The 25,687-nt window shown below is 39.4% G+C and overlaps 2 protein-coding genes across 8 annotated transcripts in view; one reads left to right on the top strand and one right to left on the bottom strand.

The window, feature by feature from the left end:
- rufy2 (RUN and FYVE domain containing 2) overlaps positions 1 to 18,239 on the top strand; it is a 21,699-nt gene extending 3,460 nt beyond the window's left edge. For 2 of the 5 annotated variants that reach the window (XM_061039930.1, XM_061039921.1), the window contains exons 3-20: positions 3,420 to 3,593; positions 3,881 to 3,998; positions 5,495 to 5,596; positions 5,942 to 6,065; positions 6,642 to 6,706; positions 6,809 to 6,874; positions 7,551 to 7,620; positions 7,805 to 7,906; positions 8,016 to 8,150; positions 8,243 to 8,335; positions 8,971 to 9,045; positions 9,136 to 9,233; positions 13,096 to 13,215; positions 13,442 to 13,571; positions 13,699 to 13,793; positions 14,161 to 14,209; positions 14,423 to 14,503; positions 15,038 to 18,239. In XM_061039930.1, coding sequence (XP_060895913.1) covers positions 3,420 to 3,593; positions 3,881 to 3,998; positions 5,495 to 5,596; positions 5,942 to 6,065; positions 6,642 to 6,706; positions 6,809 to 6,874; positions 7,551 to 7,620; positions 7,805 to 7,906; positions 8,016 to 8,150; positions 8,243 to 8,335; positions 8,971 to 9,045; positions 9,136 to 9,233; positions 13,096 to 13,215; positions 13,442 to 13,571; positions 13,699 to 13,793; positions 14,161 to 14,209; positions 14,423 to 14,503; positions 15,038 to 15,181 — 1,841 coding nt within the window. In that variant the 3' untranslated portion in view covers positions 15,182 to 18,239. Of the gene's footprint in view, positions 1 to 848; positions 1,536 to 3,419; positions 3,594 to 3,880; positions 3,999 to 5,494; positions 5,597 to 5,941; positions 6,066 to 6,641; positions 6,707 to 6,808; positions 6,875 to 7,550; positions 7,621 to 7,804; positions 7,907 to 8,015; positions 8,151 to 8,242; positions 8,336 to 8,970; positions 9,046 to 9,135; positions 9,234 to 13,095; positions 13,216 to 13,441; positions 13,572 to 13,698; positions 13,794 to 14,160; positions 14,210 to 14,422; positions 14,504 to 15,037 lie in introns of those variants that run through there. The other 3 variants (XM_061039905.1, XM_061039912.1, XM_061039937.1) reach the window with 3 other exon arrangements.
- Positions 17,698 to 25,687, bottom strand: hnrnph3 (heterogeneous nuclear ribonucleoprotein H3 (2H9)). Of its 3 annotated transcripts, none has more exons than XM_061039951.1 (10): positions 25,599 to 25,687; positions 24,787 to 24,883; positions 24,341 to 24,496; positions 23,892 to 24,035; positions 22,166 to 22,304; positions 21,189 to 21,388; positions 20,496 to 20,591; positions 20,049 to 20,155; positions 19,146 to 19,281; positions 17,698 to 18,814 (listed from the first exon to the last, which is right to left on the bottom strand). In XM_061039951.1, the coding sequence occupies exons 2-10, from the start codon at positions 24,872 to 24,874 to the stop codon at positions 18,546 to 18,548; spliced, it is 1,335 nt and encodes a 444-aa protein (XP_060895934.1). In that variant the 5' UTR covers positions 24,875 to 24,883; positions 25,599 to 25,687; the 3' UTR covers positions 17,698 to 18,545. The 3 variants fall into 3 exon arrangements, with proteins under 3 accessions (XP_060895934.1, XP_060895942.1, XP_060895951.1); XM_061039959.1 differs by having other exon boundaries at positions 24,787 to 24,920; positions 25,599 to 25,683; XM_061039968.1 differs by lacking the exon at positions 24,787 to 24,883 and having other exon boundaries at positions 25,599 to 25,679.

Below are 25,687 nucleotides of genomic sequence, written 5' to 3'. Positions count from 1 at the left end.
ATTTAGTTTATAGCTAACTCTGGTATACCTAATAGGCTGAACACTGTCCCTGTCAAAATAAATAAATAAATACAAATAAACCTGACCCACAAGATATATTGTGGAGAAACCACAAACCAAAATGTGTACATTTTTTTGTATTGAAAGACAACACAGACCATTACCTTGTGCTGATGTCATTCAAGCATAAAAAATGACCAGAATACAGGGAAGGAAGTATCAGGTCATTCACTAAATTAAGAAGAAAAGAAAAGAAAAGTCTACTTCAACAGAAAGAGAATGATCATGATGAATTTAAGTCATTTAGCCTATGGAGTAGCATGTAGCCTAGGCCTATAATTTTTTCACTCTTAATTATTTTGAAGAAATCAACAAAAGGGAAGAACTCAAGTAAAATATAAATTGTAATGTTCAATTGTGAAAGTTACATTCATAATGTTTTGGTTGAGACTCTAGGCTATTTAATTTAATTTATTTAATTATACACGTATTGGTAGTTTAAGCTACAATACATTATAATTTGTGAGTTCATTAAACTGTTTAGATTAAAAAATATAAAAATCATTTACAATATTTACCTCTGAGCAGTTATAGAATAAAATAACAAAAGGGTAGCACTCAAGTGAGATATCAGATATGTTTATTACCTTGTCAGTAAAATATAGGCCTAGTAAAGTCAGTTCATGTAGGCTATTTATTTATATTTTATTTTATTTATACAGCCTATTTCTGGTGATGCATGCTAGGACTCCAGTACAGTAACATCGTGCTGTTCTCACCGCAGCCAGCAGAGGGCGGCACGTCCACAACATGGCAGCCCCTAAAATCATTACGTAGTGTTCCTTTTGTGAGTCTTGTGAGCCTTTTGACACCGCCCCTCCAGAGGGTGCAGCGGGACGGTCAGAAGCACAACTGTCTGCTAGGTCTGCTAGGTGTAAACAAATGTATAGTACACCGTGGTGTACGTCAAAGACTTGTTTTAATAATTGGAGCAGCTGCCGCCCTGTCACCATGCAGACGGATGCGTACGTTTTCCTTTCCGACACCGATAAACACGGTTTGTTTTGACACTCGCTAGACCTGTCAGTGCCTCGGCCGGGTTTAACGCAGGTAATTTTATGCTCTGGTTGTCGTAATGTTCGCCGGGTGATTGGTACATAGCTAACTGTTAGCAACCCGCATGAGTCTGGTTGTTTTCGCATCGAGCTGTGATAATTTCAGAGGTACCGTGAACATGGCATCGTCCGCCGACCACGATCTGTCTGAAGCGGACAGCAGCAAGGACAAAGCTCAGGTGTTCGGCGTTTTGAGGCTGCAGGAGGAGAAATCTGCTGCAGGAGATAAAGCTAATAGTAGCAGCATTATTAGAGGAGGAGGAGGTGGAGGTGGTGGAGGAGGAGGAGGAGACGGGCGATGGCAGGCTCCTATCTTCGCTTTGGCCAGGAAAGCATCCGAGACCATTTCAGGGAGCATTCACGTCCTGCCCAAAGTGTCGGAGCACAGAACTTCTCTGCCCGGGGACTGGACCGTTCAAGGTAGGGTGTTATCAGGTCAACGAGGCGTCATTCATGCAGAGAATAGAGAGGTGTGTGTGTGTGTGTGTGTGTGTGTGTGTGTGTGTGTGTGTGTGTGTGTGTGTGTGTGTGTGTGTGTGTGTGTGTGTGTGTGTGTGTGTGTGTGTGTGTGTGTGTGTGTGTGTGTGTGTGTGTGTGTGTGTGTGTGTGTGTGTGTGTGTGTGTGTGTGTGTGTGTCAGTGGGGTTCTGATGATGACACCCAGTAATGTGACCCAGCCCTGAGCTTATCAAGCTCTTCACATCGATGAATTCCCCTTTATAGGTTTTTGGAAACAATCAATCATTCAGTCTGTTGCTAAATGGGGGCAGAGTTTCAGCTGATGTGTGTTGATGTGATAGCTGCTACATGTCTTCTCTCTTTCACATCCAGCATTACCTCACCATCCTCTGTGTGTGGCAAATTGATTTCTCATAGATCTGTGCTGCCCCTCATGCTTTTTGATTCTACACCCTCCTCTGTCAGTTTCAGCAGCGGATGCCTGAAGCATCAAATGGTGCATTAAACCAAATGGAAGAAAAAAAACAAAACAGTTTTTTTGAGAGAAACTTTTCGCACTTGAGTTGTCTGTGTTAGTTTGGTGCCATGGCCTTTCTACAAAGTCAGAAACTTTGCAGGATATTGAATTATGTCTTTTAAAAAACAGCTTTATCCTATCGACCATTATATCCTGATTCATCAATCTTTTTGTTAATATCATTTCACAATAATTTTAGCAACCTTCAAAAGTCAAAATAATCACATATCTTGTCTATTCAAACTCGTGCACAAAAAACATCCAACAAATATATATATATATATATATATTTCCAATTACAACTCACACAGCAGCCTTATAGCATTTGAGTCTTTGTAAATTTAATTGACAAATGAATCGTGATTGATTTCCTGATGAACGACATCATCTGTTTTTTTTTTTCTAGTCAAAGCTCTTGGCTCTTCTGATCGCTCCGTCACTATTCCCAGAAGCTCGTGTGTCTGTCAGAATAAAGCTCTGCACACTCACAACCATGTTCAGCTTCTGAAAGACATTCAAGGCATTCATACACCTGCTTTTAAATGATGTCTGCATCAGTTGACAACTGTTTCAGGAATTCAATCCAACATAGATGTGTGATGATTAGTCTTAAAAAACATGAGTATAAGGCAAATTGACCTTATTTATTTTCTGATCTTATGGTTTTTTTTTGTCTTTTCTAAAGCAGTTATAGCTGAAGGTTTGGCCCACCTACAACACACCGTTCTGTTATTATGTCATCATTATTAAGTACCTCTCAATGTATAAAATAATATAATAATGAGTCTGAATCAGTTATTCTTTGCCAACTGATCATTTCCAGATTTCAAACTGTGACGATGTTTTCAAGCTTTTTAAAGCACTTGCATCACACTTACTTTAAGTTCTCAAAGTGAACAAGTTTTTTGATAATGACCTGCTACATTAAGCTGGCCGATTTAGTTGTTTATGTCACAGACAGAAACCTTTAGTCTCAGTTTTTTACGAGTACGTTTGGACGGTTTAATGACCAGCTTGGATATGAGTACACGTGTAATAAGGTCTCCAGCAGTTCTGTGATAAATGATAAAGGAGTGCCTGTTAAATTTCAATAAATATTCTGTGGGTTTGCAACAACAAACTCAACGAGGTGTCCTTAACATGATTCTTACTCCTCGTAATTAAAACATCTGTGACTGCATTCATTACAAACACATGTATTATAAAGAATAAACTTTAATCCAGAATGTTTGTCCAGCTAGTGATCATTAGACGTTATGATGTGTGCATTCTTCAAATCAGGCGGGTATTTAAAGGAAGTGTTGGTGCTTTTTCTGTTTCCTCCTGCAGCCATGCGAGACCCCATGGCCATGGAGAGAGCCAACCTGCTCAACATGGCCAAGCTGAGTATTAAAGGGCTGATCGAGTCAGCTCTGAGCTTTGGACGAACACTGGATTCAGACTACCCACCTCTGCAGCAGTTCTTTGTTGTCATGGAGCACTGTCTCAAACATGGCCTCCGAGGTGAGAGAGAGAGAGAGAGAGAGAGAGAGAGAGAGAGAGAGAGAGAGAGAGAGAGAGAGAGAGAGAGAGAGAGAGAGAGAGAGAGAGAGAGAGAGAGAGAGAGAGAGAGAGAGAGAGAGTCTGCTGTGCTTGTGGGAATATATCTGCAACCTTCCACCTTCTTAATATTCTGTGTTCATTCCGCAGTGTGTTTGTATGAAGCCTCTTTAATAAAAAAAAGGTGTCATTCCTAGATTTCCTTTTCCCCGGTGTGGGTCTGACTGTGTGTCTCCTCTTCCTCTCTGCAGTGAAGAAGTCCTTTCTGGGCTTTAACAAGTCTCTGTGGGGTCCTCTGGAGCTGGTGGAGAAACTGTGTCCTGAAGCAGCAGAGATCTCTGCCTCGGTACGAGACCTGCCCGGACTAAAGTAAGGAGCACATTTATGAACACGCACAACTTAACCCTGACAACATGCTAGAGAAACATGAGCCCAACCGCATAGACTCACATGGAGGTATCTGTAACATGAGCATGTGACGTGAGGCACAGCGGTTTAGTACCTGAGTGTGATGTACTTTCACTTCACCTTTTCTTTCACTGTACTCTCACTTCTTCCTCATCACATTTTCTCCACATCCTGGTTTTCTTTTGACTCTTTGTTATTATACTAAAGCTATTAAAAACAGATAGTAAGCAGGACTGTGTTCAAACTGAGTTTGTAAATGGTAAATGGGATTGAGTTTTTCTAGCCTTCCGACTACTCAAAGCTCTTTTACACCGCATGTCACACCTACACATTCACACACTGATGGTAGTGGTCGCTATGTAGCATCATCCATCAGAGGTAACTAATCCCGTTCATTCACCGCCAACGAAGAACCAAGACTAATTCAGGGTTAAGTGTCTTGCCCAAGGACACATCAGACATGTTGCCCAGCTGGGGATCGAACCCTCGACCTTCCGGTTGAGAGGCGACGACTCTACCAACTCAGACACTTTTGTTTAATAAACACAACAAAAAAAGATGACACTAGAATAGTATCAGACAGAAGTGAAAGGATGTTGAATGGTTAGCGTGACAAGAGATGAATCTAACACATACATAGATACATTCATTCTGCACGTTACCTTTAAGGGGCATTTTGTAGTCTTCTTCAGTTTATCAGATTTTGTGTTGTATCAATACAGGATAGTCTTTCAATATATCAGTTATTGAATAATCGCTGTATGGTGATATAATCGTTGCTGAGGCCATGTTTTGTATTGTATTGAATCATATTGCATCCTTTTTTTGTGTGATTCCCACCTTAGTGTGTACTATGTAATAATAAGCAGTTTGTTTCATTGTAACTTACAGTTTAGAGGATGAGTGTTGATAGCTCTGTGTGAGAGAGGTCATATTTCAACTTTTCCCCCACACCATGCTATTCAGTTATTTAGTCACTGCATAGCAGCACGCTTCCACTTTGGAATCAAGTGAGTAATATTCAGGTCTTGTCTGATCCAGCAAAATAGGAAACAGTTGTGCTGTTTCAGAGGGAGAGCAGAGTGTGTTTCCTTTGGTGGTGCTGAGTCAGACCAACAGACATGTAGCAGAGCAGTGTTCTTGTAACATCAAGTACAGACAGTCATGTTTTTTTCTCTTGAGAATAAGATTATTCATTAAAAAACGGTTTGTAGTGCTGTTTTAGTTGCTGAGATGGCAGAGAGGTGAAATGAACCGTGTTCAATTTACTGTAAATGATTCAAAGTCTTGAAAAAGAGAACAGTGATGTAGGTGAGACCACTTATCTGTTATCTGAAACAAACAGGAACACAGAAGGTCAAATTAAAGCAACTTTAAAAACTCTTATCACGTGTGTGTGTGTGTGTGTGTGTGTGTGTGTGTGTGTGTGTGTGTGTGTGTGTGTGTGTGTGTTTCAGGACTCCTTTAGGCAGGGCCAGAGCGTGGTTGCGTCTCGCTCTAATGCAGAAACGGCTCGCTGACTACCTTCGACTTCTCATCACCAGAAAAGAGCTGCTAAGGTACACACACGTATTGTTTATACACATGGTGACACACACATAAGACACATAGTACCATACGTTTGGCTACAGAAACGTTTTGTAACAGTATCTGATTAACACACTAGGCCTTTTAAGGTCAAAGACGGTGATTCTAGATTTTATTTCCCAAGCAAACCCGATTATGAAACTCAAGCTTAAAGTACTTTCATACAATAAATGAAAACTTTACTTACTACAAAGTCATTTCACATCCAGAATAACAACATTAAAGAGCTTAAACATTCAATTAAAGTGGATCCCCTTTCTGCTGCTACGTTTGAGCTTCCCTTCAGTAGTAGAGAACCTCTTGTGTCTCCTCTGCAGTGATTTCTATGAGAATTCAGCGCTGATGCTGGAAGAGGAGGGAGCAGTAATCGTAGGACTGCTGGTCGGTCTGAACGTGATCGATGCTAATCTGTGTGTCAAAGGCGAGGACCTGGACTCTCAGGTAAGCACAGCTCTGATACTGTTTGTTACCCATACGGATGAAAAAAATGTACACCTGTTCTTTACTATGAGATGAGTTTGCATGACAGCGTTCTCCAACATTGTTTTTCTCACTTTGATCAGATCACATATTCCTAATACACCATACTTAAAGGAGAAGTCGTTATTTCACAATCTCCAACAATGAAAGATATAAATCTACTTCCTGTGAACACAAGTTCATTGAACAGAAACAGTTTGACTCTATTATGAGGAAGAAAAAAATGCAGACAGGACTGGATTGTTGTTTGGTCACTTTGTCTTTGCGTCAAGCAGATAGAGAGCAGACACTGCAGTGTGTTATATTTACTCCATGGCAGGAGACTTTTTCCACACTGCAAACACAGTTTTATTCAAACAACCTGCACAGATTGCTTTCACACTTGAGTCTGTGGCTGAGGTACTTGTAGTCGCTTTGACACGGACTGACAAACAAAGATTTGATTTAAATGAAAACATCATGTTTTTGTGGAAATGCTTCTTTCAAGCAGACGTTTCCTCTTCGGAGAGATTTTAGCTTTATTATTTATTTTTCCAGGTTGGGGTGATTGATTTCTCCATGTACTTGAAGAATGACATCGATGATTACAGGAGTGAAGAGAGGTACGACCTTTTATTGTCCATCAATGTTAGTTAATGCACTGGCTGTGTTAGGCCTCCCAATCTGATGCAGAGCTTGTTTTATGACCGTTTCCATGGCTACAGGAATAGCCAGATAGCATCCATCTTGGATCAGAAGAACTATGTGGAGGAGCTGAACCGACAACTCAAGTAAGATGTTTTTGTTATTGAAATAGACTTGTGTGAAGATATGACTTCCAGATATGAGAGTGTTTTGTTACTTTTACTCGCTGATAATGTTTTATATTTCTAACTCATATTTCAATTTACATCATTTGATTGTCTGATGTTTGAGGAGTGCCATGATGATGCACCTAACCAAAGGCAGGAGACTGAATGTGTCATTACAAATGTAAATGGGTCTGGTGTTCAGTCACTTTAGTTTAAACCATTCTGTTGTTTTAGAAGTGCAGATGTGTGCCTTCTGGTCCCACAGACAGATTCATAATAACACAGACAGTGTGTCACATTTCCTCTTTTGAATTTCCCTTTCTCACAAACTATTTTAATGAACCTTGTGATTCTCAGTTTGAAATGACAATACGGATGTAGAGAATGAACATATGCAGCTGTGACAGAACTGAAAACAAGCTAGTTCATGAGTCAAACCTGTAACATGTACCATGATGATAAGTTCATGTATTTCTGTCTCTGTTTGTGTAATTAGCTCCACAGTTCATGAGTCAAACCTATAACATGTACCATGATGATAAGTATTGTATTTCTGTCTCTGTTTGTGTAATTAGCTCCACAGTTCATGAGTCAAACCTATAACATGTACCATGATGATAAGTTCATGTATTTCTGTCTCTGTTTGTGTAATTAGCTCCACAGTTCATGGTCTTCAAGGTAGAGTGGACTCTTTAGAGAAGTCTAACTCGAAGCTCATAGAGGAGGTGAGACCCAAACTCATAACATCTGTACATTAACCTCAGAGTTTAACAACTACATCATAGTTATGTGCCTTTTATAATTAAATCTTGATCCACTTGCATGGTCTGTTACACAGAAATATACGAATATGCCTGATACCTTCATATGAAGTCAAAGTTTAACAGTTTTTTTTGGTTCGTTTGGCAGTTAGCCATAGCCAAGAACAACATCATCAAACTCCAGGAGGAAAACCAGCAGCTGAGGAGTGAAAACAGCCTCATCCTGACAAAGACACAGCAGCAGTTAGAGGTACACAGACACACGAAGAAAACATTTCAACAGTTGCTTTGAGCTCCTGCTGATAAAACGTATGCGTGACTATGACTTTCACGTCTTGTTGTTGTTGTAAATTGTCCAGGTAACCCAAGGCGACGTGTCTGTGGAGAGAGATACATACAGACAGTCTCGTCAGGGTTTGGATGAGATGTACAATGAGGCTCAGAGGCAACTGAAGGAGGAGTGTCAGCTCCGACAGGTCGGACCGCAGCTGTTTGTGTGTGAATCAAATATTTTCAATAATACATGTTATGACAGCATAGTAACAGGTCATACACATCCAAATCATGTGTTGTCTTTTTTGTTCAGGATGTGGAGAATGAGTTGGTGGTTCAGGTGTCGATGAAACAAGAAATGGAGCTGGCTATGAAACTTCTAGAGAAAGATATTCATGAAAAACAGGTTGGCACAAATATATAATCTTTAATTAATAATAACAAATATATGTCATTGTACATAATAATTTAAGGATTTTTGAATTATTGCAGTACGGTTTAGTGTAAACATTGTTAAAAAGGACAATATTTACATATATAAATAAAGATGTGTGAATGATGTGTTTGCTCTTGAGATGTATTACTACCACAGTGAGGGAGCATGTGATAATTAGCAGATTAAAATAAAGCACCAGTCTGTACATGCTCACATGCAGCAGTAACACCTTGCCCACTTCTGCCCGTCACCGTGGCAGCCCTGCCAGTGATTGGCTGCTCTGCACGAATGTGTGAACACTGCTGCTTAAACGCCACCAGCTGACATTTGTAGCTAAGCTGTGAGATGCAGTTAAGCAGCATCAAGGCAGCTTGTATGAAAGCTGCTGGGATCATTACATCAAAACATCAGGGGATCAGCAGGATGCAGCGTTTGACACGCATGCATCGATACAGTGTGTTTTAAATACATTTTAGCTCCCTGATGGGATTTGGCTTGAAATGTGACAAACACGACTATTATACTAGAATCTGTCACATGATAGTTTGAGTATGAGATTCAAACAGCATCAGAACTCAACTGACATCTTTGTGTTTCATCAACAGGACACGCTGATCGGACTGAGACACCAACTGGATGAAGTCAAAGCCATCAACGTAGAAATGTACCAGAAGATGCAGGTACAAACACAAACACACACGAGCACATACACTACATATTCTGTGAAGATTATTCAGATTTATCACAGCCATTCCTTCTCCTTTGTTTAGTCGTCTGATGATGAGATGAAGAAGAAGAACAATGTGATCAGTCGTCTGGAGGAGAAGACCAATCAGATCACTGCCACCATGAAGCAGCTGGAGCAGAGGTGAGATACACTGCCTGTGAAGGCACAGCACACACACAAAAACTGGAAAATCTCTTTTTCTATGTGCGTCCTCTGCCCCTCTTTCAATCTGCACAAAGTACTCCTTTATATTTGAACTACTTACAGAACTTCCCTTGTTAAAGGAGCAATATGTAACCGTGACATGTAGAGTTTAAAATGGACACTGCAGTCTGAAATCAAAACATTGGAGAGATCTGCGCTTATTAATTTCACCGTTTCATTCCACCGTCCCCAAAGAGCTCCCGTTTGCTGTTCAGCTTGATTGAGGACCCACACAGCGTTCCTAACCTTTGAGGTTTTATATGAATTTAAAATATCTTAATCTTATCCTTTCCCTGAACATTTCAAACATATTTTATTAAACAGAAGCACATTCATTAATTTTGATTTAATTTAACAAATTTCTACGACACAAGATTACCTCTGAGTAAAAAAACATGATATATAATTAATGCTTATGTTTAGGCCATCACATATCAACAGGGTTGATTCAAGAAAAGTTGAGATACGTCAGGTATTGTCCAACATTTTCCTCGGGGAAATTCTGCATCCTAACTTCTCATGTCTAATAAATAACAGCTGATATTTTCATGCATGCTATGTTAGTAATTCTCTTTACGTCTATGTTCCAAATCTGCATCAGGCATGATGAAATCTTCTGGTGAATTGATGCTTTATGACCCCTCTTCGCCCCATTGTTTACAAGTCAACATGGTTCATCCCTCCCCCTCCCCTCTCCATTGGTTTATATCTCCCCATCCTATTTGTGATTGGTTGTGTAAGTTTTTGTTTCCTGCTTTGAAGGTTTTATGTAGTCTGGTAGAACTTTGAGCCTGGTTACACTTGTTTGTTTGAGTGGGAGTTTTGTGTTGTTGTAGCAGCAAATCAAAATGGTCAAAAACCGTAGGAAACTTTCAGGTTTAAATGTCGTGTCTTATAGTCTTATCCTACGCACACTGCCTCTTAAAATACCACTTTTTATCTGCTCTAGAGTCATATATCTGTCCACACGTTAATTCTTCCTGCTTCCTCTCCCCATCTTTTCTCATCACTCATACTTTGACTGTCGAGGGAAATAAACCCAGACTGAAGAAATCTGATTACAGTGGGAGCCTGAGAGCCTGAAAGCAGATTTCTGTGACTTCATGCGTTTTACTTACTCTTACTGCTGTGCTGTGCTGTTCAGTGTAACCAGGTCCACCTAGAATGCTGATGTATTGACATCCTTTCTTCCTTCCTTCCTTTCTTTCCTCCCTCCTGTTCGTCTCTTTTTGACCATCCATTCCTCCATTCTTCATTTTACCCCTTGAAACCTCCTCGTTTCGTCACTTCCCCCTGCCTCCCTGTGCAGTGATAAGGATTTGCTCAGTCAGACCAGAACGCTTGCTATGTCATTTGTTAAGTGTGCCAGCAATGACACAGAGCACCAGTACAAGCTAGTCAAGGACATCTCCTTCTGAGGACAAACACGTAGACACACGATAACTAAAGACATTACAAATAAACAGACTTAACTTAAAGGAACATTCCTGTTTTTTGCACACAATATTCAGACTGTAGGTGAGAGGGCAGCCCGAGAATCAGGTGAAACTTGAATGCAGGGTGTAGTGACTGACACTGATCATCATCAGCAGAGTGCTGTAATTTACAGTGAGCACTCCAACATGTTTTAAGATCTTCAGTTAAATCCTCCACAGACCATCTGCTGGAAAACAAAGACATGCTTCCTGTAAATATCTTGGTTTGCTGCTCAGAGAAATGTCTGAATATTACATCAGTTGACTTTAATCGATACTGAAAAAAAACAACATTTTGACCCAATCAGGGACTCCTTCATTTCTTCACATGCTGATGATGCACACACCCATTCCTACACTACCACTACTCTACCTGTGTCTAGTCGTCAGTTTATGTGCAGTAACACTGACAGTAATATAGTTGACTGTTTGGCCTCTGAGGTGTAATCATTGGGTATTTGTTATTGTTCACATTGAGTAAGAATGATTATCGTGAAGCTTTCTTTTAAAGCTAGTTTCAAATCTACTTTTAAGTAGTTTCAATTCAACATGTGGACACATGGACAAAAGTTATTGGGTTTAATGCGTAACATTCAGTTTTTTTAAAAAGCAAGATTTCTCCTCGTGTAAATCTGTGACTTTGATCAAGATGATTGCAACACCCCCTAAAATAATCTGGGAGCTAATATATTTATTATTATTTTTTAGTCCAATTCATTTTGCAATTAGTCACTAAAAGTGTACAAAATATAAGATGGTGCACTCCAAGCTTTAATAAAAGTTTTCTAACACAGCTTCCAAGTTGTTTCAAAAGAAGTTGAAGGATATATGGCAATTATAACAAAATTGTAAATTCTGTTCATGGAGGATTTGCTTAGGTCTAAAATACGAGCAGGAACATGAACACTAGCAGACTAGCTTTTTTAATATCTGCCTGATTCTCCACTGTCAGTCACTCACTGCACATGAAACGTCAGAGAGGAGTTTGCTTGTGCAGCCTTCAGCTTTAAATGTGTTGCCAGTTTTTCTCTGCATGTGATGCACCTCCTGACCTGCTTCTGACTGGCTGTGATGAAACGTGCTGCATCAGACATCAGGCCTTTGTACAAAGAGATTTTAAACATTTCATCCTTTAAATCATCACTATGAAATTGTTGGTGAAATTGTTAGCAAACAGTAGTTAACATGCCGTAGACACTAGTTTTTTTGAAAACTCAAAAAAACTAGAGGAGGTTGAATACAATAGTCTGTACTGTAAAAAAAAAAAGGGGGGGGGGGTTCCAAAAACAGCCCTTCTCCTTCTTGCTCTTCATCCTCCTGGAGATTCACATGACTGTTGAGTCAAGTTGTATCAGAAAAAAAGATCTCTGCAGGACCAGCAGCCTCACACGCTTTGTTCCTGAAGATCAGACGGAGCCAAACCAAGTGCAAAGAATTGTAGTGACACAGATGTAAACCTCTGGAGCTTCTGTCATGGGAATGTGAATGTGTTGTGTGTCATCTTTTGTTGACTCTTGTGATAGATAAGGAAGCAGTCATTCCACTGATCCTAAGTCCAAGCTCATAGTACTGTAACTCCTCTCAGTTTGTAGAAGAAGAAACACTCAGTGCGGCTGCTGGAAGCTCACAACTACTGTCTTTTACCACCGTGATCAATAAAGGTAGATGTTTTGAGATGGCTGGGTGTGGCGTGAGTTTGTTGCCATGTTCAGAGTCCAAGGGGACTTCTATTGCATGACTTACCAGAGTAATAAAGCTCTGTGTCAACTGTTGCTGTCGGCTGGGATTGATTCCTGTTGTCCAAATATGTGCGGTAGCTAAACTGGATGCAAAGTGAGATGAAGTCTCCTATGAAAGTTTCCTGCCTGCAGAATATTGAATGGAACATTAGCATTGCCATACTTTTCAAAATCATAATGATGTAAGTATGTAGGGCATCAGAGTTCACTGACCTGCTGAATTTAGTTAGCTACCCTTTTTTTCTTGTCTTTTCTGCTTTCTTTAAGGCAGTTTTTATCTTCATTGTTTCATCATATATTTATTTAAAGTCATTACCTGCTTGTATGATTTCCTTTTGTGTTTTGATCTGCCATCTCCCCTCTCTCTTAAGTTTTATTCTCTTGTGCTATCCTTTATTCATCCCGAGTCTTCAATCCTCCATGTCCACACCCAGAAGCCTCAGTTCGTAAAATCCCTCCTTATAGACATCCATCCATCTCATCCTCCTGTTCTTTTCACACTCTCCCTCAATCACCTGCTCCCCCCCCCCCCCCCAGTTTTTTCTCTCCATGGTCCTGAGTTTGTCCCTGGTTATAATGGTGCAGATTACAGGAGGCAGAGAGGCACCGCAGCTCGGCAGAGGAGGGAACCAGACGCTTCAAGTTGGACTTCGCTAACAAGGCGGACAGCCTGCAGCGGCAGATCGAACACAGAGAGCGGCAACTGTAAGCTAAAAAGCATCCCCACACAGACTGACTGGTAGATCTGTGCTCACACTAACATGAACATTTATATATCAGAGAAGCTGTGGAGTTTAGACAGATGTAAAGTGTTTGAGATGTGTTTAAACATAGTAGTTCTCCACTCTCTTGCTCAGTATATTATACCTCTCTCTGTCTCTGTGTGATTCCTGTCTTTGTGTTCTTGGTTATTGTATGTCCATATCTGTAGCCAGCAGCTGGAGACGGACCTAAAGATAGAGAGGGAGTGGAGGCAGACATTACAAAATGATCTGGAAAGAGAGAGAGACACGGTATCTCAGCTCAGCACAGAGGCGCTGCAGATAAACGGACTGAAAAAGGTTGGAGAGATGAGGGCAAACGACATCGATGACATGTTTTTATTTGTGTCTTTTCAGACTGAGATCTCATTTGATCTGAATACGATGTATGTCTTCTGTCGTTTGTGTTTTTATTTTTTTTTATCAGGAGTTCCATCGCCTCCAAGATGAAAACATTCAGCTGAAATCAATCTGTGAGGACCAAGAACAAGCACTCGAGGAACTGGGCTCCAAACTAAGCGAGTATGTGTGCTTTAGCTCAAACTGTCTTCCCCCAAACTGCACTTAGTTTCATTGTCACTGTTGGACTTTTTTGGAAAGATGAATAGTCTTTATTCAAAGTAGAGTTATTTTCATAATTATATTATATTAGAATCATGGACCATGCAAGTGTTGTTACAGAGTTTCTTTACACGATTCAGTTGCATCATAAAACATACAAACAATTAACATTTTTACACATAACCCTACGCCATGAAACTAAAAAGGGCCTTCCTAAATAATTAGTTTGATGTTATTTTGACTCAGAGGGAAAGATTGATTGATGACCTGTGGTGGTTGATTTGATTTATTCCCCTCACTGAGAACTGTCTCATTGTTTTGTCATAAGATCCAAACTGAAGATTGAGGACATCAAAGAAGCAAACAAAGCTCTTCAGGTAAAGTGACAGTGACTTACAGGGATAAAAAATAAAATATGTTGGAGATCTCAATCTCCGCATCCTGAAGATGGTAAGTTAGGTATGATATAAAAGAAATAAACTGCTGGACAGTACTACAATATGTCCTATAGACAAGGTTCAATAACATGAGTAAAATATGTCTGTCTTGTGGAGTCTAAAATGTAAAGTTAGGGTGTGATGTTGTTTCAGGGGGGTCAGGTTTGGTTGAAGGACAAGGAGGCCAGCCACTGCAAGCTGTGTGAGAAGGAGTTCTCCATCTCGAGACGAAAGGTCAGAACTAACATGAAGAGATAGAAAAATAAAAAAGACTGTTCAAAGGAAGTTTGTTCTTGCCACTGCTAATTTACTAAATGTGGTCAAGTGCTGTGTTCATGGTGGATCACTGCCGGGACTCTGTCAATAATGAAGAGTATGGTCTAGATCAATGGTTCTCAACTGGTGGGTTGGGACCCAGAAGTGGGTCGCAAATGCTGTCAAAAAGTCTATAAAGTGCTAGTTTTAAACAAGTTTGTTTCATTCAGTTTCAGAATGTGTGAGGTCCAAACTGCACAAATAAATCTGATTGATTGAAAAAGATGAGAAATTTGGGTCGCGATATTTCATGAAGGAGTAGTTGGTGGGTCCTGAGGCTCGATCAGTTGAGAACCACTGGTCTAGACCTACCCTTTATATGTGTCGCCTGATAAAATTGGCGCTATACAAATAAAGATTGATTGATTATGTAAAAGCGGAGACCCTTATTCCTTATTTAAAACACAATTGTAGTTATGTTAGTTCTCTCTCTCTCTCTCTCTCTCTCTGCAGCATCACTGTAGGAACTGCGGGGAGATTTTCTGTAACAGCTGCTCGGACAATGAGCTCCCTCTCCCCGCCTCGCCCAAACCAGTCCGAGTCTGTGACACCTGCCACGCCCTCCTCCTACAGAGATGCTCCTCCAATCCAACATGAAGGAGTGCCACACTGCCTCAAACAATCTGAGACCAGACTCAAAAATCACTTCAGTCCTTTGCAAGATCCACAACGCAACTTATCTTGACAAAGTGTTTGCTGCTATAGACAGACCATGTGAATCCACATTCAGTACACTTGGCACACTTTGTCCTGCACAGACAAATTATGAGGAACATGTGCATCATTCTGACCTCATTGTTTCATTCTACTTCCTTTGTTTTGAATGTGAGGGCACTGTTAGTTTACTACAACGTGAGCGTAATTGTCTTAACTTCATATAAGACAAATCTCTGGTCTGTCAAATCGTAAGCAATCACTACTGCTGGTAATCAAACTTTTAGTGAAGCAGAAGACACAATTTATTTACAGTCAATATGAATATCCAAGGCCTGGGTGAAAAGAGACTTGCACAGTGGGTCATTTTAGTATTGCAATGGCCACAAATACATCTACACTATCAAACATTCAACGTCTGCCCATAATTTAAAATACAATCAACATTATTTCTACATTCCTGTGAAACATTGAACCGGGCAGGGCACAAACAGCTGGACTGTTCAGGTGGTAATGAAGGTTGTCAGGTAGCTGTAAGCTTTTGTTTTTCTCACTGGTAGTCACATTCAAACCCAGACAGACCCTTGTAGGTACAAAAGGTTTGGCTCCTAGACTGCATATAAAGATGAATACATAAAGATTATGTATACACAGTTCTACAACGTACTGATTATATACAGCCTATGTTATGGATGTATGGATGTAGGGGACCCTCAGCATGTACTGACACTGATCAGCGGGGAAGGTTTTGATAAATCCCCCTGTAAAGTTCAGCTACACAATGCAGCTCTTTTCCTGAAGGTAAACAGAAGAGATTATATCATTTATACATTCAGTACTGTGGCCTTGTTACTGTTACTACACCCTCCAGTGAACACAAACACAAAGACAGCATTTACACAGGCACAAAAAAAAAAAAACAAGTCAATACCACTACATGCTAAACTGAAATATAAATTGAATATTTATTACTGTTCAGTGAAAGAGGTAGAGTGTGCTACAAAACATTTGTATTTGTTGTGATGCTGTCATAGCTGCAAAAGTTTACCGTGAACCTCATAGGAACGTTTTGTAGCCTGCCATCTTCTGCTCCGACAGACTGAAAAAAGCCTGAAAGTAACATCTGTGCTTCTCAGTGTTTAAATGAAACTTTTCTGCAAACTAATGCTAGGGGCTTTGCTGATGCAAGGACTAGACTAGTTCCCCTTTAGAAGAAACTGAGTGTTGATGCCATTTGTGCCTGTGTAAAGGCGACATTTATTACCTACATGTGCTTCTCGTGTTGCCAAAATAAGCACTACATTTCTACAGAGAGGGTTCCTGCATAGAAGAAGAGATCGGAGCAACACTAGCTTATACTAGCCAAAGAAGCAGTCTAGATTAAAGGTACATTTCCTGTTTCTCTTGGAGAAACTGATGCGGTTTATGCTGCCTGAAGGACCAAGAAAAGCATCTGATTTTTTTCCTCTCTGGTAGCTCTTCTGTTGATGAACCACTGACAGCTTTCTCCCAACACGACCTCTTCACTGACTACATGTGAAGAAGAACAGACTTTTAATGTCTCACCTATGAGATAACCGCCACAAAGTATGATCGAACACTTGCCAATCCTATGTTGCTAAAGGTGTAGATAAGTATTTATATTTTTGTTTTATGCACATGATTTTTTTTTTCTTTAAGAAGTCCAGGAACTTGTTGAACTTTGACTTTTAGTTCTTTGTAATATGTGCTGAAGGAGACATTATAGAAGAACCACATTTTACTGCTGCTCCATTCCTGAGAGGGGAGATGTTCAACTTTTTTTAAATCAAGATTGAGACAAGTTTTGTCTTTATGTCGAACTAATGCTGATGACTGATAAGTGCATGTTCTTCATTGACAGGTAATGATGTGAGTTCACTGCACATTCTAGTTTTGTACTTAAAAACAATGTTTACAACCTGAACCTTTTTTAAGAACTGGAAGTATTCATTCCCTCATGGAGACGGGACAGGCCTGGGTTCATTTTCCTGTTTCTAATATTTAAAAAGCACGAATAAAGCATATCATTATGGAGTACTATAGGCAAAATGTTAAACTGCACTCAGGCCTGAATGTTTTTGTACAGTGTCACTCTTCTGAACCTCCCAGCCTTCATGGGGACTTGTACAGTGTTGATTGTTGTAAATACACCATGTTGATAATCACTGTGGCACTTTGGTTTAATAACACCTGCCAGTTGAATGGTTCAACTATTGCCAACAAAATGTTGCCTTGACTGTGTAGCAGTTTCTGATTAAATCAAGTGACAGAAAAAATCGTTCATGTTTTCATTTTAATTAAGGCCATTGACATTGACTGTTGTTGCTCTGATGGCTGGTCTGTGCCCTGTTAAAGCCTAACAATCAGCTCATATTCCAGATGTTTTCATTCATGACACCAGTACCTCCTCTAAAGTCACATCAGAGACACAAAGAGAATTAAATAGAAAATTTATTCAGCAAAAATGTACAACAGCTGTAGAAGCCATCTTACAGCTCAAATATAGAGAATTTATTTTACTTCCACTCTTTGAGAGTAGAATATTCAACTTAGTTTTCAATTCTGTAATGAGCTGTGAAAACATTCATAAAAAAACACGCACTGGCTCACATGTATCAAACTGTTCAAAGCAGGAAAGAGAATATGAAACTCAGTTTGTATCTGCAACAACAAAAGTTCTGCTGAAAAAGATGTTTGAAGAATCAGTTGAAACCAGAATAAACTAAATACATTTCAAAATAAATCTTTACTCTTGTCCACAGAGCTGTGTAATGTTTTGACAACTTCCTGCTGTGCCTCCAGATGAGCATCTTTTGCCTTAACTATTTAAAGTGCATCCCAACAAAGTCACTGAAAAATAACACATTCAGTTCAAACTATTCAAAGCTCTGATAAACAACGTTTGATTTTTCTTATTCAAATCATGGGTGATAATTAACTTTTTCATTTGAAAAAAACATGAACTGAGTTATAACTTCTTTTTAAAACAAGATGAACAAGGAATCTCCCAGAATATCCATCCATCACGGTCGGCACCGACAACAGCCCCAACTTTTCAATATTGATCAATTGTTTTGTTCTCCATGTGCCTTAGGAATGGTGTATTGATAGTGCATGTTGATATATCTGGTGTTGAAGTGCAGCTGCTATACAATTGTTATTTTTAAAAGACTCTCACAACAATGACTGACTTCAGATCAGCTCTCCTGCTTGGAAACTGAATTCAAACGGCCTAAAGACACACGAGACACACGTCAGGATTATTTGGAGGAGTGGGATGACATCATCAGTATGCACCTCGCAGTCCACTGCTCCGTGAGCCTCCGCCCCCACTTGAGTTACCGTAGTAACCACCACCACCACCGCGACCTGAAAGAATTTCAAAAAGACAGGTCGATGTTTTGACATTCAGATCATCATTTTGTACAAATTCATTTACTCGCCAAAACGAATGAAGTTTATTAACTTTATTTATAACGAAAGGGAAAGACAACGTACTCATCTCAGCAGCCCCACTGGATGTTGAGTTTAGGAACAACTCAATATAGCGATGCTCTGTGGAGAAAGAATATTTCTCCATTTTTTTTACATTTTCTCCAATATATAATAAATATTTTAATCAATATGAGAATACTGTGTGTGTCTGTGTTCTGATTCTCTTTAAGAAAGGTATTTCCTGATCATCTACTTCTCACAAGGTCTAGTTTGTTCTCATAGTCATCTGACAAACCCAAAGCTGCTTATCTGTGAGCATGTGAATATCCTCGCCTGTTATCAACTTCAAAGTATTCTTGTGTCATGAACTTTGTGTTAATGGCATGAAAAAGTGGTGTCACGCGCACAACACAAGGATGGACAAGTAAAAAAGAAAAAAAAGAGGACATACGCATGTGGTTCTTGTCTTTGGACATGGCTGCCACAGCGTCTTCAAGGGAGCGAAATTCCACATCTGCTTCTCCTGTTGACTTGCCGTTAGGAGCCACGTCGATGTGGACCCTCAGTGGATTCAAAGGAGAGAAGAACTACACAAAAGAGATCAAACAAATCATCACAGGGTTATACACATGAAGAGGCCGATCATTGCAAACTATCACGATTTACAACCTTTAACCTTTTACCTCACCTCAAGTTATTACTTTACTTACTTTAGGAACTGATTGGGCTTCCTGATTGACACCGTCATTAAAGTGAACATAACAGAAACATAAAAAGGACCACAGAGACAACATGGATCTATCTAATGTGGTTCTATTCTGGCCCCACAGACAGACTTTGTGCAGGTTTCATCATTTTTAAAAGGTCAAGTTTTTTAGACCTTTTAAAAACACACAGAATGCAATTTTAATTATTTTCTCAGTCAGATCAACAAGACACTGACAGATATGATTCTCTGTTGTTTTCAGTACTTTTCTGCAGTATATTTAACTGTTTTTAATGATCAAATTAATAAAGTACCCATTGATTAGTTAGTTAACTCCAGTTTGCTCTAAAATCAGGGCTTGTCCATCATGGATTGATAAGTTCCTTTCTACTGCAGCAAGCACAAGTGACTTGTTTTTCTCTTCCTGTCGGATAAAGATGCATGCACAGCTTCCTGCATCACAATCCACTGTCAATAATTATAAAAAATAAACAATATATATACAATATTTAAAATCAGCTTTAGTACCTCCTAAGGTCTTGTTTTTTATGTCAGCCCCTGCAGTTATCCTGAAGAGAGCCACTTTGTTTTTCAAAAGAAATTATTTATGTAACTGATGTCAGTGTTTTTGTGTGTTAGAGTTCTTACTTTAGCAACGTCTCCCTCTGTGGCGCGGAAAGGTAACCCTCTCATATGGACAAAATGGAACCCTGAACAGCCATCGGCTTGACCACTGTAACCTTGGCTGGCCATGCCTGAGCACAAACACATCGACACATCAACTCATTTAGTCATGAAGGAGAGAAGTTATCTTTCACAAGCAAATCAAAATGTTTGGACAAACTTCTCAGAGGCTTTAAGAAGATTTCTCAATGTTTTACAAAACTACATTTTACCTTGTTGTTATTAAGGACAAAAATGTAAAACTTCAAATGTTTACATGAGGATTTTGAGTGTTAAAAATGTAAACAAAATGATCAGTCTTTGAAGCTGGGATGTTGCTAAGCTGATTAATGAATAAACGCAGGCTTTCAAACATTAACTCAGCTCATGACTTAATCAAAGGCTAAAGAGTAAATCATTATTGGACTTTACCTCGTCCTCCCCTTTCTCCTCTCACTCGCTCATCAAACATGCCGTTTCCAAAACAGTAGTTGTTGAAACCATTGTAGCCGTCAAAGCCGCCGTAACCTACAGACAGACAACAGAACAGCATTAGAGTCAAAATCAAACAGTAATGTAACCCCTAAAAAACTCAAACAGCTGAAACACTTTTTAAACCACTGACGGCTCCAAACAAAGAAGCAGGACTGAAAAACTGTTCTACAGGAGAGTAAAACTGGCCTCAATGTGGATGGGTTGACAGTAATTACACCTGTCGGGTTTTTCATACATCCACCAGCATGTTTTTGATTCACTTTTTTTGTTTAATATCTCAGAAGGCCTTCAAAGAATCAAATCAAAGAAATCAATATGAAACTTGAACAGGGCAGAAATAAACAAATACATCGTAAGTACATTCCATCCTCAGGAATTCAACCGTTAACAAGTGAGCGATTTAAGAGGCTAGAAAATAAATGTTTTATTGAAGACTTTTTAACCAGAGAGCTGTCAATATTTTGGTCTAATTTAAAATGTGGGCCAAAGTTTAAATGTCCCAACTTGTCTGTATCTGAGTTTGACATGATTTTGTTCACATCACTGCTTGTTTGTCACATGATTCATTTGGCACCTGCCTGATTAAAAAAAGTATTCATATTTCATAATCAGAAAAAGAACTGTGCTTACCACCTCCGTAGCTAACTCCGCTCCTCATTGTGTCCATCAGAGCCCCACCACGGCCAGGCCCTGACCCGAAAAAGCCTCCTCTGGGGCCTCCCATCATGGGTCTATCGTATGGGCCTGGTCTCTGGGCTCCCATCCCACGCCGGGGCAGCTCATAGTAGGCTCTGATTTCATTACGACTGCTCTTAAAAATCTCTATATACCTGAAATATGAGATGCCCAGTGGGTGGAGGGGGACGGAGTAGAGAGTTAAGGTGTAGAAATGGCTGAGTTTGGTTTACATATACAAATATGAATAGTGTCTAGTATCTAAATAGGGCTTTCTTAACATGAAGCTGAGTGGCTAGGCACTGAACAACCTCAACAAAATCTCATCATTAGCTGGACTAAGGGTTGTCATTAAAAATGTCTACACCAACCTCACCTTTTGTTACTGACAGTAAAGAAAATCCGTTTTAGATGCTGCATTTCTGATTTAACGGTTAGAACTTGTATGCCCTGTGCTACACCTCTTCACTTAATTCCCTGTTTCATAGCAAATTATCAATTAATAAAATGAGTAAGAATATGAAAGAAAGTGCCAAATGATGCTCTAACACAATTAAATAGAGCTCCCAGGACAAGGATGACATACATTATAACTGTTACTCACACCATCTTTAACTTTTAGATAGATACATCCCTTTTCATCCCACAAGTCAAGATGTCACCGTTATTTCAATACAAAAACCCATTAAACCCTTCCCATTAGCATTTAACAAATGTTACATGACCCACCCCTAGTCAAAGGGCCCACCCAATAAATTTACCCGCTTCATAATCTTTTTACCATCATTTTTCTTGCAAACCAGCCCATGCTTTTCATTTAACCTTCACATCACCGCCCAATTAAAACCATAATTACTCTAATAAGACCACCCATTAAATACTACAACAGAAGCCAAACCCAGTCCAGCCCGTCCTCTTCCCGTCTGTCCCACCTGTGCCCTATTCTTTCCTTGTGTTTCCCCAGAGCCTTTTCTGCTATCTCCTTTGAGGCAAACTGCACGAAGGCTTCCCCTGTGCTCCTCCCCTGGTAGTCCACTGGCAGAGTAATCCCATTTGGCACGATTCTCAACCCTTCAACCCAAGCACACATAAATACATAGGTCGGTAGGTAGACTCATAGATGTATAGAATAAATAGAACAACACCCACTGAATCACTGTAGCTTTCAGGATTAATACATGTCATGGCAGCAAATAAACATGGGATGTGTATTCTGATGAGACTGCATTAAAAAGGGGCATTTCAGGGGACTGATTTTTCACCTATAATATGCCTAGTTAGAACAGGGAAATATAAAGTGACCTGGAGTGAGCAGCTAGACATTTAAAATGTGTATGTAGACAATCAATTTTCTTTGTAAAAAAATCAAATTTAGGTCTAAATGACCAGTTATTAGCAGTAAATGACACTAAAAATTAGATGAAGATGAAGGCTGCCGGTAAGCATAAAACTGACCCCAGATCAGTGTCATGGGACTGTCTACCTTCTGACAAACCAACCCAGTCTGTCCTGTCTTTTAACCATCTTTAAGGACACATGATAACATGGTCTTAGAGCACAAACATAAATTCAATAAATGTGTTTAAGTAACACTAATATATAACACATAAGTCAACACAGGAGGACTATACTGCAAGGACAATATAGATTTTGCCTGCCTATAGGCTATGACACACGGACATGATGAGTGACTAATAGTCACATAAATACCACTTGTTTTATGAAATTGTGTTAAATTCAGAGTGCAGTTGGTCACACTTTTTTAATTTTTCAGTAAAAGAAACATTTACTGGAACAGTGGTAAAGTTTAAAAAGGAGCTGGCAATTGTAAAGTTAACTGTTGTGCGACTAAAACTTGAACAAAAACTTGAAAACAGAATTTTTTTTTTAAGACACTATAGTCTGATAGAAGTTCTAAATATGTTTTATAGAAAATACTACTTGACCTTGAACAAAGAAAAAAACTATAGCCTTGTAAACTTGCAAAAAAAACCTGAAGTTTTCAGGGTGAGCTGCATGTGTGAACGCAAACAGCTGAATTTTTCACTCGAACTTATAAGGAGTTTCTCCTGCCAGCCCCCTAATATTTGTCCACATGAAGTCTGAGTGAGCTGGTGTGGAGTGCAGCAGAATATAATCTGGAGAATTCACTTCGCGTGAGTTGGAGTGGGTGGTCAAGTTTATTCCCCGAGATCAAACAACTAAATCAGGAGGATTTCAGGGACCGTCCTCCTGAAATTCTCTAGAAATTAATCAGGAGTGCATACGTAAAAGAGGCTTACATGTTGACTTTGTCAAAGACTTATTTTACAAGATTTTTCTTTTTTGAATGAATGCTATCAAGGCATATTATGTGATATATATATATGTATATATATATATATTTAAAAAATCAACACTGACTGTTGATTAATCGGCTGTGTATATGCTTGCATGCATCAGATATTTCTTTTGGTGTTTTTTCCCCATTTTTATTTTTTACATAGCAAGTTAAAATGTTCCACTGAATATTAAAAATCTAGTTGCAGTTTTGTGATCACCCTCTCCCAAAATTAAAATAATTGTTAAAAAGAATATATGGTGTAACTTTCATTAAGACTTACAGTTCAATTAAATGGAGAACACAGACAGGACTTTAAATTGCAATCATGTCTATACCTGAGAAAAACTGAACAATCTCCTCCTTGCTACAACCAAAGGGAAGGCCTCTGAGTCTCAGCATGCAGCCACTACAGCTGTCATAGTCGGCAGGACCGCTACGCTTCAGCACCCAGTCCATTTCACTGCGGTTAGACTTGAACACTGATTTAGAACAGAAAGACACTTGTCACAATCACACTACAGAACGGGTAATATATTGTTCAGATACTGTCTGGGAAATGTGTTTTTGTAGAGGAAATCAATTTAACAAAAACAAAACAATTCTTTACATGCATGGGAAACACACGGGCAACATCATCTCCATGGTGGGCTAATATGATGACAGCAACAGAGTAGGTTGCACTTTTACTTTTGTATCGGTAATGTAATATTATGTCCCTAACCCTAACTCCACACAGGGAAAACACTTAATGTTGTGTCATTCCCTTACGATGGTTATTTCTTACCCTCTATGTATCTGTGTCCCATGTATTTACGGTCCTTGGAAAGGGCATTCTTGAAATCCTCTGCCGTTATAAGCTCAATAAATGCCTCTCCACTGGGACGGCCTTCTTTAGAGTAGGTGAAACACACTCCATTCACTTTCCCAACGATGTCACAGTCTGTAAAGAAGTAAGAATACAAGATTGTTTTGTAATTGATGCCTACTCATGGACATTTTCTGGCATAAAGTAATAACTGAAACGGTGGACAAACTTCATTCAATTGTATCTGAGCAGTTAGAAGATTGTAGAATCAAATCTGACAAATGTTTTATTCACATCACCACTGAGACAGATGAGCAGCCAGGAATCAACATACTTTTAACACAAAATAGAGTATGTCTTTTAAATGTCATTTAAGACAATATATTCAAGCCTCAAGCTATAATGAAATCTGTGTGTACTCTCACCTGAGAAGAAACTGGCAACCTCCTCCTGTGTGCAGGACCAGGGTAGTCCTCTGATCCGGACAACATAACCCTCTTCATTCAGAGACATCCTCTCCCCCTCAGACAGCACAATACAGCAGCAACACTTCAAATTACTGTGTAAATGTCTTTTATTTATTAAAATATAAAGACACACCCACCAATTGTCAACATTAAATGAAGCCGTGCTGCATCCTCTGCCCTGCCTAGTCTTAACTCAAGAATGAACAAAGTTTCATTATAATGTCTTTATATTTCTGTCTGCCTTTTTTAAATTAGAAACAGTGTACCTAGACTTAAAACCACATGATATATGTAACAATGAAGCATTATAATGTGAGTTATGTGAGTTGTTAAACTAGTTAAACGCGCTAACATAAACATTAGTTACTTCCTCTTTGGTCGTGTTTTGGTTGTAAAGTCTATTTGTTGTCTTAACAAACGTAACCTCGGTCAAACTTCTACTCACGTTTAAATCTCCAAATCCTGACAACAAGACGGTATATTTCCACTGGTGAAGTTACTTCTCTGAAGTTCACCAGAAGCGATGTTATATATAGAGTTCAACCTTCACACCGAGTGAGCTAATGGTGCTAATGTTAGCTTGATAACATGAACAGTTAGCAGGCTACATGCTACATGCTAACGGGAGGACTGTCAGCGGTCAAACGTACAAGGCAAACTGGTTCAATTCCCAAAGGTCGTGCACTGTCACTGTTTGACAAAACAGGTTCTCTGATACAAATGTGTCAGTCGGATACAATAAATGTCAGAAAACTATGAAAATAGCTTACAGTCGTCTCTTGTCCCACGTCTCCTGCTCCTGTCCCGAGCCTCAGGTGTCACTTCCAGCAAACCAGCGCAGGTAGTCCGTCTTCTCGCG

Source organism: Labrus mixtus, chromosome 1, assembly GCF_963584025.1.
Source record: "Labrus mixtus chromosome 1, fLabMix1.1, whole genome shotgun sequence".
Taxonomy (NCBI): domain Eukaryota; kingdom Metazoa; phylum Chordata; class Actinopteri; order Labriformes; family Labridae; genus Labrus; species Labrus mixtus.
This window is presented reverse-complemented; position numbering and strand designations above follow the sequence as displayed.